General features: G+C 37.9%; 4 protein-coding genes across 5 annotated transcripts; 1 reads left to right on the top strand and 3 right to left on the bottom strand.

Annotated features, from left to right (window-relative positions):
* Positions 1-40: 40 nt before the first annotated feature.
* LOC135794896 (RING finger and SPRY domain-containing protein 1-like) lies at positions 41-3,028 on the bottom strand. 2 transcript variants are annotated; one of them, XM_065306382.1, is made up of 8 exons: positions 2,690-3,028; positions 2,224-2,643; positions 1,816-2,167; positions 1,543-1,750; positions 1,211-1,470; positions 933-1,147; positions 582-842; positions 41-522 (listed from the first exon to the last, which is right to left on the bottom strand). In XM_065306382.1, exons 2-8 carry the CDS (start codon positions 2,442-2,444, stop codon positions 432-434), a joined length of 1,608 nt encoding a protein of 535 aa, XP_065162454.1. In that variant the 5' UTR covers positions 2,445-2,643; positions 2,690-3,028; the 3' UTR covers positions 41-431. The 2 variants fall into 2 exon arrangements, with proteins under 2 accessions (XP_065162454.1, XP_065162453.1); XM_065306381.1 differs by having other exon boundaries at positions 2,224-2,628.
* Positions 3,029-3,377: 349 nt separating this feature from the next.
* On the bottom strand, positions 3,378-6,291 carry LOC135793668 (RE1-silencing transcription factor B-like). Its single transcript, XM_065304703.1, has 3 exons — positions 4,844-6,291; positions 4,526-4,775; positions 3,378-3,996 (listed from the first exon to the last, which is right to left on the bottom strand). The coding sequence occupies exons 1-3, from the start codon at positions 5,185-5,187 to the stop codon at positions 3,772-3,774; spliced, it is 819 nt and encodes a 272-aa protein (XP_065160775.1). The 5' UTR covers positions 5,188-6,291; the 3' UTR covers positions 3,378-3,771.
* Positions 6,292-6,374: 83 nt separating this feature from the next.
* LOC135794658 (uncharacterized) lies at positions 6,375-15,930 on the top strand. The gene is made up of 10 exons (XM_065306000.1): positions 6,375-6,646; positions 6,734-6,865; positions 7,769-7,852; positions 7,912-8,126; positions 8,801-9,051; positions 9,131-9,366; positions 10,379-10,665; positions 14,016-14,148; positions 14,282-14,753; positions 15,246-15,930. The coding sequence occupies exons 1-10, from the start codon at positions 6,436-6,438 to the stop codon at positions 15,655-15,657; spliced, it is 2,433 nt and encodes an 810-aa protein (XP_065162072.1). The 5' UTR covers positions 6,375-6,435; the 3' UTR covers positions 15,658-15,930.
* On the bottom strand, positions 9,383-10,445 carry LOC135793669 (ATP-dependent Clp protease proteolytic subunit-like). Its single transcript, XM_065304704.1, has 2 exons — positions 9,867-10,445; positions 9,383-9,804 (listed from the first exon to the last, which is right to left on the bottom strand). Exons 1-2 carry the CDS (start codon positions 10,267-10,269, stop codon positions 9,425-9,427), a joined length of 783 nt encoding a protein of 260 aa, XP_065160776.1. The 5' UTR covers positions 10,270-10,445; the 3' UTR covers positions 9,383-9,424.
* Positions 15,931-16,772: the final 842 nt, after the last annotated feature.

Genomic DNA, 16,772 nt, shown 5'->3' with positions numbered 1-16,772 from the left:
AAGTAACTAAAAAAGTTACCAAAAAAACTTATCAATGCACTTCTTGTTTTAACAATAATAACAATTACTCTTTATATATATCTTTGAAAAATATTTTACAAATGATAAACATATTTATACACTTTTCTTTGCGTCCTAATAGTTATTCTCTTAAACATATAAAACCGAAGATAAATATTTTCTTTTTGCAATATACATATATACGTTTCTATGAAATATAAACTCCTCTTGACCCGCAATATGTAGTTTTAGTTGTGCCGTAGGCCAGAAACAAGCGATTCGATGTAAATTGGATAAAAGTAAAAGAAATGAACGGTTAAACTTGGTACTAAAAACTCTTTGTGAGCAATTTTTAAAACTAAACTGAGGATAAAATGTCGCTTAAAGCTGAGCTGACCGGAATGCCCGGAACGATGATTGTACTTACAGTGTCACGCCGATAATTCCTCGATGTACTTCCAAATCACGGCGCGACACATCGGACACTCGTTTAGCATATTCGCACACGATGTGCAGAAACCCCTATGAATAAAATTACAATTATTAACACCAAATTTTAATCTTTTTTGGTTAAAACTCACGAATGATTGCAAGGAATGAGTCGAACGGAAGCCTTCATATCGTAGCAAAGTGTGCAGCTGTCTTCACGTACGCTGTGCTGCCGCAGCAGCATAAGAAAAACATGGCGAGGCAAAACCTTTTTCTCGTCCGGTTCGAGTACGCCATGTTCGTTAAAAGTCGAGAACACGACACCGTCGGGCGGGTACTTGAACGGCTCCGAGCCGAAGTTGAATCGGCATTGCTGGAATGACATGAAGCTGGCAGCGGGAAAGAAACCAGACCTATCAAACAAATAGACAAGTTAGCCAACATAAATTTCACTAACCAATATAACAAAACTTTTCTAAACGCGGTTTTAAAAGTTTACTTACTTAGCCATACTGAACACCTGCGTGCTTGGTGGTAGTCCTACACCATTAACAGAAAAAACAAAACGCTGCTGTTCGAAATCTAATAAACATCCCAGCACATCACCGGGACTCCATCTCGCCAACGTCTGCGGCTCGGATTTAGCATTGTACCAAATCAACTTCCGGCAGCCATCATAAGCCAGCGAGTATTTATCGTCACCTATCCCATATCCTTCCTAGAATGTAATTATATTTATAAACACGATAAATCATGGAAATATTGATTTTTAACCGCTTACATGATTCAGAAAACTGCTATCTTTCGTCGCCCAACCGATTTGCATTACTCCGGGCGTAACAATAGTCACTTCATAATACCAAACGCCTGCATCCGCCTGCGCTGTGCAGCGCACACTCTCAAATGAGTAAGCGTCACACCGCGCCTCCAGCCCGTCGGCGGATATCTTCAGATACTCGCTCACGTCGCTCGTGTTCAACATCGCGTTAATCGGCGACATGTCGATGGCTAAATAGGTGAAGGTCCTTTCATTCATCACAACTGTAATAAAATTCATTTATACACATCATTACCGCATTAATGATTGTTCTGATTGATGTGGAATTTACTTACATAAATTGTCTAACGCCCACTGCGCGCAGAAACCAACCTGACGACGAACATAATGCGTCTCGTGACGCCATTCCTCCAGCAGTGCAATTGGGCACGGCTGTTGCATCTGGAGGCGTTTGACGATCGTCGATTTATTCACGCTTGTCTGAGCAAATTTCTCTAAGGCGATTAATGAAAATAATATCACATGTGGATCGGTTTCAAGTTCCTAGAAAACAAATATTATATTAAACATTACATTTTAACAAATTAGGTAAATATTTCAACACTTACTAAATTAGTTAACAAATAATCTAATGTATCGTCGGTCAAAATGCCTTGACTACTCGGCCCGGCAAGTTTCTCGGCGATGCAACCAAGAACAACGCAGATATTACGTTCACGAGGTGCTGTATCCCGACTGAGCAACGCACGGTCCTTAGATAAGTTAAACATCTTCGCCACGCGCTGCACACTCTCTCGTGATGGCAACGGGCAATCATCAAGTAGCAGTGTAATAACGGACGGGCCAAGTGGATCATGCATTGGGATGACATTCACCATTGATTTGACCACCTGAATCCAGCCTTCTTCATTGTCCGCGATGTTATGCAGACGCAGCATGGATTGTGGTGGTTCTTGTTCACTACAAACAAAAAACATGTTTTATTTGTTGTTTTTAATAGTAAATATTTAGCTTACTTGTCAACTAGTGTTCCAATACATCCAAGAGTCTGCAGCACCAGCTCGTCGACAGTCTCCGAGTCCGGACAGCCTTTCTCCTCGCCCTCGACGTGCCCACAGGCAGTGATACGTACATAGTGATTGGGCTGCGCCTCGGCGTTGGCGAGCGGCTGTGGTGACGGTGTCGGAATGTACGATTCACTCTGCTCACGCTTCTGCTTGCAGCAGCAGGCGCCCATAGCATTATCGGCGGTCGCGGTGGGTCTCCAGCTCGTCGCTGATGCTGCCGCGTAAACTTACGGGCATGCTGTGTCGCACTCCTTTCCCCAAATTAATCGGCCAGTTGTGTACACAAATAATTCAATTCTTATCTTCGGTTTGCTCTCAATAAACCCACTCCAATACTGAGAAGTTGTCTGTTATCTGTCAAGCAATTCACTGCTGATAATATTGATAAATAAACTATTTTTATATTGGGTCTTACGTTCAAGTTGTGTTGAATGCGTTGTAACGTAATAGGGTTAGTTCCAATTTCCTACTCGGTGATATATATTTCTCTGTTTACTTTTGGTCACTGGCTGCCTGCACCTACGGCGGTAACATTGCCATTCGTCGCTGTGTTCACCTCGTGAGCGGAGTTTGATTCCGTGTTTACATCGCGTTTTCTCGCCAACGAAGCGTAGTACAACCGCAGCGCACACGACGCACAACAAAACACGATCGTAAATCACATGACCTCGAGTGCGCAACAACGTATTTTCGCGCAAATCGTAAATAATTCTGGAATGTGCACTTGTTTGACAATCGCCAGCGGAGAAAACAAGGAAAATAACCAAGTTGCCTACTTTCAGTCTGGGACATACCTACTTTTACTGTTGGCAGCTCTGATTTGCAATTCTAGCGCCAATGACGGCAAGATTTAAAACTTGCTAACAAATTTAACATATGCAATCCAATATACACAACAATACCTTTGCATTTCAATTACTTGTTATTATTGTAACAATATGTAATTAGTACACACAAAAAGTAATAAAATGAGGAAGAATTTGCAGTAACAATGTAACTAAAATGTAGATAATTGCATAGTCTATTATCTTATTTGCAGTGTTTGTGCCTAAAATGTAATAAATGCCACCGTTTTACTGATAAGCAAATAAATTAGGACTACATTGTAATTATTCGCACATTTATTTGCAACAGTTGCGCCGCATACACATTCAAATACTCATAAATATATTCAAATGTATGTACTTCAAAAAATGCGTCAGAAAATATCCTCTGTAAAACTTAACGAGTTCAAAAAACATCCAAAAACTTACATGCATCGTTAAACATTACATGATTACTGATAATAGACAACAGTATTCCTTAACTATATTAATATTGTTTCGAATTAAGTTATATGTTTGAGCCGTCAAAATTTTCAGCAATATTCTAGACATTGAAATTTATTTCGAAATTTAAAATGGACGACTTTTCTTAAACTACACACAGTAAAAAGTTGTTTTTTCGTTGAATTAATCTAATCAGACTTTTACAGCGTTTATTTTGCATACGTACATTTTACGCGAGGACGGTTGCATTAGAACTGTGAGCTGTTGCAGGGATTGAAGCAGAGCTGGCGTGCAGGATCATGTTGCGAGGTGCAAACGTGTCGCAGGTAAGATTTTCTTTTTTGTGCACACGTCGTACATGGGATCGTAGGTTGTCTCTTCTTGCTGAACGATACGAGCAGTATGGACAGAGGTGTGGTTTTTCACCAGTGTGCATTCTTCGATGTTGAATTAACTAATGAAAAATAAAAAATTCAGTTTAGTAAATGTTTCAAAATGGATACCAAATTGTTTGGTGTAATATGGGTTGCAGACGTTAAGCCTAAATAAATATAAATTATATTTGGTTTAAATGCAAAAAAATCTATCGTTTAACTTTAATTACAAATAACTTATCATTCCAACTAAAAAAATCCCAGATTGTAAAAATTGTTACAAATAATTTTTTTTATATTCATAATTTTGCCGCAAATTGTTTTGAGTACCTAATTAATAACAGTGAAAAAAAATATTTCGTTGTTTTTAAATACTATCGATTGCAAAACGGTACTTAAAACATGAATGCAACGCATTTATCAAATAGGTACTAAAATTGATAGCATGCAAAAATGTCATTTGATCGTGAAAATATTTGGAATCTCATCGATCATTACTTCGTTAGGACATTTTTTCGTTGTTTATTAGCTACACAAAATAAAAGTATGTAAAATATGAACACTAATTATTTGTATTTGTAGAACTAAAAAAGAGGAATTTCCACTTACCTTTTTCATCTGCAATGTGCGGAATTTACACAAATCACAACAGAAATGTTTCCCACAGCGATGTTTGACCATATGTGCCATCAACAACGGCTCCGAATCACGATCCTTGCCACAAATCGGACAGGAAATTCTCGGATCGCCTTCGCTGTTCGTTGCCTGCTCGCAATCTTGTCGCAGATGTTTAAAGAAAGCTTTCTCAATTGTGCACGTATATGCGCAAGTCGGACATTTGTATTCTTCACGTGAATATCTTGAAGAAAGCAGTAAAAATATTTTACGATAAAAATAAATCGATTTTCAAAACTTTAAATTACAAACCTGGTCCGTTGAATGCGTCTCCTACTGTGTAATACCGTTGAACTCGGCGTTGTTGAGCGTTGATCATCACTTTTGCTCGAATCTGCGAGACTCACGTCATCTTGCGAATACCTTTCATTGTCAGGTTCGACTTCGACTTCGGAGGCGTCAGATTCATCATCCGAAATCGTCGCTTCGGACACGTCGCAATTCAATGCATTTTCCGAAGCGAACAAGTGCACACCTTGCATGAAGTATGTTGTTGGCAGGGCGCAAACACCCTCGGAATTTATATTCCTGTATATTGCGTTCGCCGCTATCAAATTACTCCACATCTTTATCAAATCCATGTTTTTATTGTCCATTAACAATATTAAAATTTTGTTGTTGTGTATTGTTACATATTTATGCTAAATTTTTATTTTGTAAGTAACGATCTTCACTAGAGTTATTATTTGTTTATTTTTGCACTAGGACATACGGGTTGCCGGCGCCGCGTACAACTGACGATCGCCAAATGTCGCGTTGTTGTTTATTTGTTCGTTGCGGCGACATTGTCGTCGATGGAAAAGCGGTGGAAATAAAGAAAACGTTTGGCGTTGCAACTTTTTGGTTGATTTTCATGATTGCGTTGCGCACGCCACACAAAAATCATAAAAAAAACTTTGAGTGTATTTGGTTGCATAACATTAAATCACTATGATCACATTGGACAATGTTAAGAATTTCAGTTAAAATGTGCAATAACTCAAACTTAGTATAAACAGTGATTAAATTTAGTAATTTTCAGTGAATTTGTTTCACTTGTAACGCGTTTAACTCCAATGAAACTATGTTTGTTAGTATGTTCAATACTGAATAGTTGGTTGCCTATAGTAAACGATTATCTACAAAAAAGTTGAACACGAAAATTGCGAATAATCCAGAAAGTTATTACGTTAGTTCACCTGTTTGGATGAATGATATCACAATATGTTTGTGTTTATCTCATCCTGTAACGATTTTACGTCATTTTGTTTGTTTGTTTCCCGTGTAGCATAAGAAAAGTGTCGCGACGTTAAAAATGTATGCGCGCATTGAATATGTGCATGAGTGAATAGTCGCCACCGCCGCCGCCGCCGACTCAATACGTTCATATGTAAATATATTCGCGTATTCGCGTGTATTATCCCAAAGTTTCCAAACAATTTGCCGCCGCTCGTCGAATGGGAATGTTATGAATCGATAAAAAGGATGTGGACGTATTGCGCATGCCTCACCTGTTGCCCCCCAAGCCCCAATCCTCACCACCATCGTTTCTAGCGCCGCCGCCACCGCCACCGAAGGGATGCTGGATGGGAGATGAATCTCTATAGTGAGCATCAACAGTACCAACAGACTGTTGGTCGTCGACAGTCGCTTGTTGCAAATCCCACCGAGTTATAGTTGATAATATTTGTGTCTTTTGTCATTTTACATTTATCTGATGATTAAAGTTTATAAAAAAGTTTAAAATATCAACGTAACACTCATTATTAATTAGTATTTGTATAGATTTACTCCTTTTTAGTTGGTTATTTTTGTTTTATAGTGAAAATAATGATTAGCAAGTAGTTATTAATAAAATAGTGAGAATGCAACAAAGGACGATATTGGGATGCAATTGGGCGCGCGGCGGTGAGGCAGGATCCGGCGTAGTGCGACGAGCGCATCCTGCATCCGGCGCCCAGTGGAACGTGCAGGTCGTCAGAGGGAAAGTCAATGGAAAATGTTTGTGGAACGCATGTAAAGCGCTCAGCATCGGATTATTGCTCATGTTGCTCGGTGGCGCTATGGCTACAATAGGTAAAATTAATCAGTGCATAGGCAACACTGTTCACACCAACAAACATAAAATTGAGGTTAGTATTTGACATCACCATTTGCTTTTAGGTTATTACGCAGATGATTTATCAATGGCGCATGAAGTGCGTGGTAATCATACAGTAAAAATAAAAAACGAATCACGCGGTTTCCATCTCAATAATTTATCATACGCTGGACCGATTGTGATGGGAGTTGGAGGTTAGTTCTAATTATTTATGTAAATTGTATTTCTCTTACTGTGGACTGAATTTGATTTCAATGTTTTTCAGTTGTTTCAATATTCTCTAAATGTTTTCAGTGTCACTTTGTTTACCTTGTTTACTTTGTTTACTTGATAGATGTCGCCACTCTGAGTGTCCGCCATTTTGCAAATGGAATTGAATTGAATCTTGATTTCAGTTTCGTTCTCTCGCGGCTTTAAATTCAGTCAAAATCTAAAACAAATATGAAATCGGCATCAAATATGAAAAATGAAAGGGTGAGAGTGTTATTCACTAGTGCTTATAATTTTTTTTATTTCAACTAAATTTATATTACATATATTTATCAAATAGATTTTTTATCTACATATTTAGATATTTGCGTATTACGTATTCGTATTGAGCTTTCGTACGGTTTGCTGCTAGTCTAATTAAATTCCAAGCATGCTATATATGAATTATTATAAATCGCTTCATTTTTTGATCCAACACTTAAAAAAACGTATGCAATTAGTGGCCATTCATTAAATTGTTTCCAAGAACACTTGTCGACGACCGACGACGACGTTTCGCACCAGGGCGTTCGAGGGTGTGTTGACTCTTGACATTTACACGCCGCGTAGGCAGTTGTTGCGAACCCCGAAGACAGAAAACATTCACATTTTCGCCAAACACAGCGAAAAACAATAAAAAACCCCAAATGACATTTACCATACTCGTACCTCCGACATTTTTTTCTACAATCGCTGAAAGTATAGGTATTGGCTTTGATTTTTATTATAGGAATGCGAACACACACACATTACCGCTTGGAGTTTTGGAATTTACATAATTTATGCTTATTGTTTGCCCCGTAGCGCCCGTTTGAGGTTAGATGCTTGCTAACAGACGATGGTTTTAGGTTTTATTGTCGTCGCCGCGTGTGTTATGACCTTCGAGGCGCGAGACTCCGCCGCCAAGGTTGTTCCAGCGCGACTTAAATCGGGTATCCACAAACATAACCTCAAATAATCAAAATCTAACCTCAATAAATTATTGTAACAGGAAGTGGTATACAGTGCACTCACCGACCAGTTACTGGTGACCGATCCGCACATGGATCCTTACGAACATCCGCTTCACAAACAGGAGTCACACCTCAACCCCCTCATCAGTCGTCGGATCGACGGGCAGTTACCCAATCGCTTGTGCAGTTCTCGAAAGGACTCGTAATTGACAGCGAGTGTCGAAAACCGGTGAATTTACTGCGCGTCTCACAGGTACCGTTAAAATTTAATCTCACCTATTCTACTTTCACTTCAGACAGACAATAAATAATTAATGCCAAGGTGAAGAATCAAGTTGGTGAAAACTCTGATTCTCACTTATTCATAATAAATTTGTCGTAAATTAGTAGCTATTATTTTCGACGAATTGAATAATCTAGAAAGTCAATTGAACGCGAAAATGTAGGTTTTCAGGGTAGTGGAAAGAGGTGCGGGCGAGGCAGGGGTGTCAACCCTTATCTACATTATTAATTAAGTCGCACGAAATCGAAAATAGGCCATTAATGTGTTAATAATTAGTGAGTAGCGAGTGAATGAGAAGCCGGGGATGACATTTGAATGGGGGATGAAAAGTTGTTAATTACCGCGTGTATATTGATTTTTAATTAAGTGTTTTTGAAAATTGATTAAAATTCATCACCGTAGGCATTTCAGCAGCGGATTTCATTTATTATTTTGGCATTTTCGCTGTTTTCTCAAATGTTAATAGATTCAGATGTTTTAAACAGTTAAATAATTTATGTAAAGGTTAAACGCGTACTTCCTGTAGGGTGCAACATGCATTTAACCCTCTTTAATGTCGCTTATTGATTTTCGTGTGCATTCATTATATCACCCAATACCGCAAATGTCCCCCAACTCACCGCAAACTTATTTTTAAATTATAGAATTCTATTAGCAAGTCACCCTCAGCCCCAGATCTGAGTGAACAAAAACCACCCCTGGTCCCAGTGCACAACGGCAGTAAAAAAACATCACCGAGTAACGATTCGTGTAAAGAAGATCCGCGGAGATGTAATGTTGCTACTGGAATGAAACAAGATGGCGGACGTAGGATGATTACTCCTTATGGGGCGCTAAACCCGAAATTATTACATCGGCACGCGTTATCAGTAGACGAAACTGCGCATACTTACAGGTAATTTAACTTTGAACGAATTTTGTCGCGTTGCATGTTTTGCTTATCAAGATGATATTTACGTTTGGTTTGTTTATAGGTTAAGTCATGAATCACTGCAGGGTACAGGCAGTCAGTGCTCGATGGCGTTGGATTTACATTTGGAGTGTCCGGTAACACTAAGAATCCGTGATCGTCGACGTAATCCGTTGAGACGACAGTGTAAGATCGAAGCGGAAGATGAAAAACACCTCCACGAACAAATCGCCAGGTCAAATTCGCATTCACCGCGCATGACGCACCAACATCGCACGAAGAGTAACGCGTCAGCTACAGGTACAGTAATATAACCTCACTTGAATGTTTAATTTATTAAAAGTTCACTTTTTTATATTTAAAAATGTTTGGTTGGTGATAGTTGGGGTTTGGGTGTTGGCGTGAGTGGTGTCGGTTCATTTTTGATCCTATCAATAACCGGAATCTGACCAGGTCCTTTAGTGTTAGGAATTTTGTGAGTTTTCGGCTTTGCCGTGAGCACTTCATCGATTATTCCGAATTTCTGCGCCTCGTGCGGGTTCATGAACTTGTCACGCTCCATGCTTTGTTCGATAACATCCAACGTCATACCGGTATGTTTCACATACAGTTCGTTAATCTGACGCTTTAATTTGATAATTTCCTCGGCTTGTATGAGGATATCAGTTGCTTGTCCCTGAGCACCACCTGATGGTTGATGAATCATTATTCTTGAGTTTGGTAGCGAATGTCTCATTCCTTTATCGAAATAAAAGCAAAATAAAAATTATTTCAAGGTTATTCAAAGGTCATTTTAGTACCTTTGCTTCCACCCGCCAGTAGTAATGACCCCATGCTGGATGCTTGACCAACACACCATGTAGCAACTGGCGGTTGAATAAACTGCATGGTATCATAAATCGCAAGCCCTGCGGTTACTACACCCCCAGGAGAATTGATGTATATATGAATCGGCTTGTGACTAGACTCAGATTGTAGAAATAATAATTGTGCGATGATGGTGGAGCTGATTTGATCGTTGATCGGTCCCATTAGGCAAACAATTCGTCCTTTCAGTAGTCTTGAATAAATATCGTAGGATCTCTCACCGCGACCGGTTTGTTCCACCACAATCGGTACAAAACCCAAATGTCTTTTTACTCTGTGACATAATGGCGGTGAAGATAATGATAAACTTGTCTTGAAAATTCTCGAACAAAGCATTATAATTTTTTATTGGATCTTTAACGACTAATTTTCAGTGATAAGTGGTTTTGATGTTTGTAGAATGTCATTTATGACATGTTTTATTTAGTGTCGGTTTTATGTTTAGGCAGTCCAGGCTTGTCGCCTTCTTCGACATTCTGCGGGCAGAGAAGAAGTTCCAATGCTTCGGATTGTACGCATCGTGCGCGAACAAGAAAACGAGATTGTCACCATCAACGCGGGCGATTGGAGCGCGCCATATCTTCGGATTCGCGGTTGACTGGAGTGCATCATAAGTGCCATCATCATCATCATCATCATGTTCATCCGCAGGTTTCTGTGGAGGAGGCCGTTGTTCCAGGCGCTTCAAGTTCTGATACTGATATTACTCATACAAGGAGTATACATCCAAAAATTTAAAAACATCAAAAAGTAAAAAAAAAATTGGTTGAATTCATTTGGAGTCAAAACGCAGGATAATCATTAGTTATTGTCGTTAATATTTGTTTTAACAGATGTGTAGAGACATGGTCTAAATTTTTAACCACTTTTTTCAAAAATAGACTGTTGATGCACAAAAAGTAAAAAAATAAAAACAGGTACTTTATAAATGCACTCACGCCAAATTTAGTAATATTAATTATAAAAAATAATATGAAAAAATGTTAGGTTACTAGATGAGTATTAAAAATGGTCTAAACTCAAAATGCAGTATTTGTACGTGTGATAGTTGACTGGTAAAATATTTTAGAGTATACAGAAATATTAAATATGTGCATAGCGTTTTTAGTAGATTTAAATAGATATAACTAAACGAATACAAATATAAAACGTTGTTAGATGATGTAAACACACACGTAAACAAAACTATATCACACACAAAAGCAAACAGAGAACAATGAATAACAGAAAATATTGAGAGTAATAAATTTCGATTTTTTAATGTGAGCCGAGGTGAAATTCTTTTTTTATTACAAGTTTATACAATTTTTACTGCGGTTTTACTGGGTTGCCAGGCAAATGGAAAATTTACATTTAATTCCATTGCAGAGTATGGTACTCTAATAAATGAAGATCGTTACAATGCGATAACCCCAATACCAGATTTTCACAAATTGCACATACTCGTACTTTTGGTTATTGTGACATTAAATTGTTTTGCGTTTTTGGATCATCGACCTCGATCTTCAGTTTTGTTCTCTAATTATAAGCACCGCCGAATTGGAAATTGGAACACAAATTTAAACTGGATTGTTGTTCTATTGAATTAGATCGATGTAATCAACACGTGGCATTTAATCGGCCAGGTGTAGTTAATTACAACCCGGGGAGTGATATTTTATGGGATTCAGGTGGCTACTCGTCCTAGAAATTCACACACTGCGCACTAGCACCCCCCGCAATAATGAGTTGTGAGTTGTAACTTATTCGGTTGTGGGCTGAGGCTCGGAAGTTTCGAGTAGGTCAGCATACAGATCGCATGTCGCTCGCCTGCCGCCACCACCACTTCCACTGCCACCCCCGGAGGCAGGTGTATAATAACGCCGAGGGTTGCCCACCGGCGACGAGTACGTGACGGGCAGTTCGCGTGGACGCTAACGCGACGACTTCAATTCAAAATCAACATCGGAGATATTCAGAAATATCAAGTTTAAACATAATTTTGTCTAAAATTATTTTTTATTTAAAGTAAAAGTGTAAAATGGGTTGTGCAAGTAGTAACCCTCTAGTGGAGGGTGGCAAAAACCTGATGGACAACGCCAAACATGCCACTGATAATGTTATAGGCATGGGTGAGAAAGCCATGAATGGTAAGTCAACAAATGTAACGAAAACTAATAAAACACTAACTACTATCAATCAACTCGATACTAAAATTGTTATTTTTATGCATGTACTTAACTTACTTAGTTTTTTCGCAACTAAAGTTATGAGTTTATATGAGTTGGTTGAGCAAATACAAAACTAATGTAGGACAACATAAATCACGTTTCGTAATCGCATTCGAATTGCCTACTTTCCTACAGACGCATTAACGTAGCGCTGGTTGCGTCGACGACCGGCGCCTCCACCATGACGCTCTATTGTTATTATTTTCCTTCGTTTCGCTTATTTTTTGCTCAACTCACCATTCGGTCGACATATTGTTCGCTTCTTTTGTGCACAACGATCGATTTTTCGCTCGCCACTAATTTCACTCGGAGAGTAAAAATATTACACTTGGTTTTAATAGCTTTCAAGCTTTCTTAGGGCAAAACAACCACGTATTTTTAAACTTAGCCCAAAAACAAAACATAAAACAATGAGATGATTGATCGTATTTCCACTGCTAACAAATTATACATAAATTGCATGTAAATTACGCTTCGACTTTGAATAATTGATCAACACCTTTTTGTGTTACACTATTTTAACCACTAAAGATCTAAAATAGTTTTTCTTGCAAAATTTCATCAATTTGCATGGCGTATACAATGTTTGTTTAAGAACTATTGTGGTTGAAGGACGTTCAACCTCTTTTGTTAGCAATGAGGATGTGGAGATATGCGTGTCCACTGGTGCGCCGCCATCTTGCACAACAAGTTGACGTCACGTTCCCAGCGTGTTCGCACGCGAATCACGCATTTTAATGCGTCGCTATCAACGACTATCAAGCTTTCAGGGGCTTTGAACCGCAAACACTTTCGTTTTAATTACTTGCGTTTCGGAAATACCTGGAAGCAAATCTTGATAATAACTATATCCAGCAAAAAATTGAAATATGAAAGTGAAAGTTCCCAGACGCGTTATTATTTTCTTTCGCTGTTTGTATTCATCGATATGTAAGCGTTTAGCACCAGAAATAGAAATTAGAACGAACGACGACAGCCACACACACGGGTGATATGAATTATAAATTTGAATTCGTGATCCGCGGTGAAGAAAATCGATGCGAGTCGCGAGAAAATATCGATGACGTTTGGACGTCATTGAAGTTCGCTGGAAATAAGTTACGAGCTTTTAATTCATTACGCATGCAACTAGTTTATGAGCATGACTAATTTTCACCTGTAAATCGGTAATTGTTTAATATTTCAAGTCCTTGAATATAAATGAGTAATATTCCAGAAATCTTTTACAATGTCAATAATTTTCTAAAACAAAATGGCGGCGTTATTAATAGCAGGTTCACGGCTGTTTACCAAGGTACACAAGTTTGCGTGAGTCTCGCGTTATTCATCATTGTTTGCCGGCCGTAAATCCGCCGTGAATTAAATATTTAATTATTATCAACAAGGAACGATCATGCAGCAAACAAAGCGGCTGTAGGATTTTATATGCATCATGGGAGAATTTGTTTGAATTGTTAGATCAACACAAACTGATATATAAATTGCTTCCGATTAGGTAGATGATGATAAAAACTACCACCACAGTCAATGACCTAAGAGATAAAAATGATTTCCTTGATATTTTAATGAATAAATCTAAAAATATTTCCGTTTTGACCTTGACTGCCAGTTGTCACTTATTTGCTGTTGATGTTTTGTGATTATGTTCAATGTAATCCTAAATTATGTGTGAATGAAACATGAATTGCTACCAGGAAAACGGAATCGATCGTTGGCGAGTAGGAAAGCGCGCGAAATGCATAATTAATAAATGTATTCTCGTCCTGAGCGCGATTAGCATTTCATTAAATTCACACCGATATTGTTGTTGGGTAGGTTATTTCGGGAACAAGTTAAAAATTTCACCGGGCGGAAAATAGCACTTAACGTCAGCGCGCAATTCAGCTGATCGTTAGCGAACGTCAGCAAAGTCTCATTTACATTTTTCTCTTTGTTTGCTCGAGTCGGCAACCTTCAAATGTTTTTTTTTTTATGGCGGTAATCAAGAAGATTTATAACAATTATGGTAATAATGTGTAAATGTATCAAAATAAAAATAACGTGGTTAGGGGTAAAATAAGTTAACCTTCAAATTATTCAAGAATTACAACAAAATGGCTCCCAAGTAAAATAAAAAATGTTTTTTAATTTTATTTCAGATGCAGGCGATGCAGTAAATACAGGAATAGATCATGTGAAACACGCAGTAGAGTCTGGTATCAACACAGCGCAAAATTCAATCGGGACAGTGGTTAACAATGTAGAAAATACTTTAGGTATTGCAAAGAACAAAGCGGAAGAAACGGCAACAATGGTAGGAGACAACGTGCAGGATATAAGCGCGAAAACAGGCGAGGTTGTAGAGGAAACTATCTCAGACGCAAAAACAGTACTAGCCTTTGAGGACGCCACCAACAAAATGGAAAACGAAATAAAAGAGCTCGAAAGCATGGAGGAAGAATCGGCGAAAAAATTAGACGCACTCAAGGATGAATTCGGCGAAACAGTGGAAGTGATGGAGACGAAAATGGAGGAAACGCTGCACATTGAGGATGTGGATGAGTCGTCTACGTCTGCGACGACAGATGGCCCTACGACCACCAGCGGAGAGGAATCGGGTGGAAAGGAGGAGTAAGTGTCATGTGAGTTACAATTAATAGAGTGGGTGTTTCTAATTGTTTGAAGAAAAAAAAATTGGAGTGTTTTTAAATTTAAAAAAAAATGAATTTGATGAAAATTTTCCCACGCGTTGCTGTTTTTGGGTGTTTTTTGAATGATTTTGAATGATAGACACATCTATTCACGTGTTTTTGTTTCGATCAGCCCGGTTATATTCACCCCATAGCACCTCCCACCACTCTGAACCACCATCAACCCCAACATCATTTCGAGAAGTCATTAAGAGCATTCCGAGGTAAGTGAAGGACGAGTACTAAATTTTTCGGCCTTCGTATGCTTGGTTGTATACATTAAACTAAAGTAGGAGCTACTAAAATGACTTTCAACTCACACTGTACATACCACACTTAATTTATGCTTCTTAATATATCCGCTAGATGTCGCTAAATGTCTACTTTAAAATAATTTCCAAATAAAAAAATTATTAATAAATTAATTTTAAAGGATACGCCGGCAGCCGACGCCATGGGAGGTGGCAGCGGACGCAATCCACAATCGTCGCGTTAGCATCGCCGCCATTGGCGCATTAGAAAACTACGTTGATGCAGGTGAAGATGCCGATGATGATGCTGATTTTGATGATCCGGACAACCCCAATGCTGAATACGATGTAGAGTCTAACAGTGATGCTCATACATCGCTGCTTTCCACAAGCATCTCAACCAGCACCACGTCAACACTCTCAACGAGCAGTGGTGCATTTGCCACTGCGCCCGGCGCCGCCACCCATACTTCGGACTTTTATGACACTTCTACAACCACCACCTCCTCCAAGGATTATCCCAGTGGAAATGCCACCGCTGATATTCTGCTCAGCGATACCATTTCGATCAAGTCTTACAAGAGTGAAATTTAATACAAATTTTAACGAATTTACTCGAACACATATTGTACATATTTTAAATCGAATTAATTTAAGTTGATGTTGTGATTTATGGTTAAAAAGTTTATCGATTATATATAGGTAATTATGTGTAGAATATTTTTATACTAAATTGGAATAGTATGCGTTGAAATTAACAGAACCAAAATTGTTTCAAATTTTGGAATATATCGCTTCATGATTAGATTGCACAAAATCAAAATTATATGTAATATTAATAAAATAAAGTTTAATTCTTTATAAAACGATGACTGAAGATTGATTTTTATTAAAGTCTTGTGCTTTGTGATTCTGTTTGCTGTTCTTCTTCTATTTCTTGACTTTCTTGACTGTCTTGACATGATATTAAAAATATACGCCCATCTAAGTCTTGTCTTGGCTCTTCACTTGTTTCTTCTTTGTTTAAACCCTGTACACTATTATTAAACACATAAATATAAGGATTAAAATGATTTTGGAGGATAAAAGGGAGAATTTTTAATATAGGCAACCAGTTATTCTTATAGATGCAAATGTACCTTGGGTTGCATATGTTTCTAAGTAGTCTTTAAGAAATAGTTTGATGTTTTGATGAAAAACGATTAGATGTGCTTCTCGTTTATTATTTCGATCATAAATCATCCAGCTAACATCACATCTCAAACTGACTCTGCATTGCGCCTTTGTTTCCTCGTTTATATTGTGTGGTTATTTCTTTTTGCTTTTTTGGGGAAATTTAATCTTATATAATATATCATATCATATTATTAAGGTTTGTTTACTTTAGTTTATAGCCAACTGAATACACATCATGATGACATTTATTATCGTTTACGTTTTACGTTTATTTTTATTGATTTTTGCATTAATTTCGAAACGATCGCAATCAAAAGATTAACCAAATCGTATTAGTTTATTGACCGTTATATAATAACTAGCTTTGAAACCTGTTTCGAAATAAATTCAAATTTATTTATTTCGTTTTTGTTCTGTTAGTGTACGAATTATTTACGTTGTGGGCGTTTTTATCTTATGTACAATATTAGTTAATAGCCATTAGGGTAGCAAGTTTAGGTTTTTGGTTTTACTTTTACTCCATTTCTCCATTT

Source organism: Atheta coriaria, unplaced genomic scaffold (assembly GCF_025399875.1).
Source record: "Atheta coriaria isolate IRGN ID8LTWV9N9 unplaced genomic scaffold, Caltech_Dcor_3.1 hic_scaffold_6_pilon, whole genome shotgun sequence".
Classification (NCBI taxonomy): domain Eukaryota; kingdom Metazoa; phylum Arthropoda; class Insecta; order Coleoptera; family Staphylinidae; genus Dalotia; species Dalotia coriaria.
Note: the sequence above shows the minus strand (reverse complement) of the source record. Positions and strands in the feature narration are given on the sequence as shown.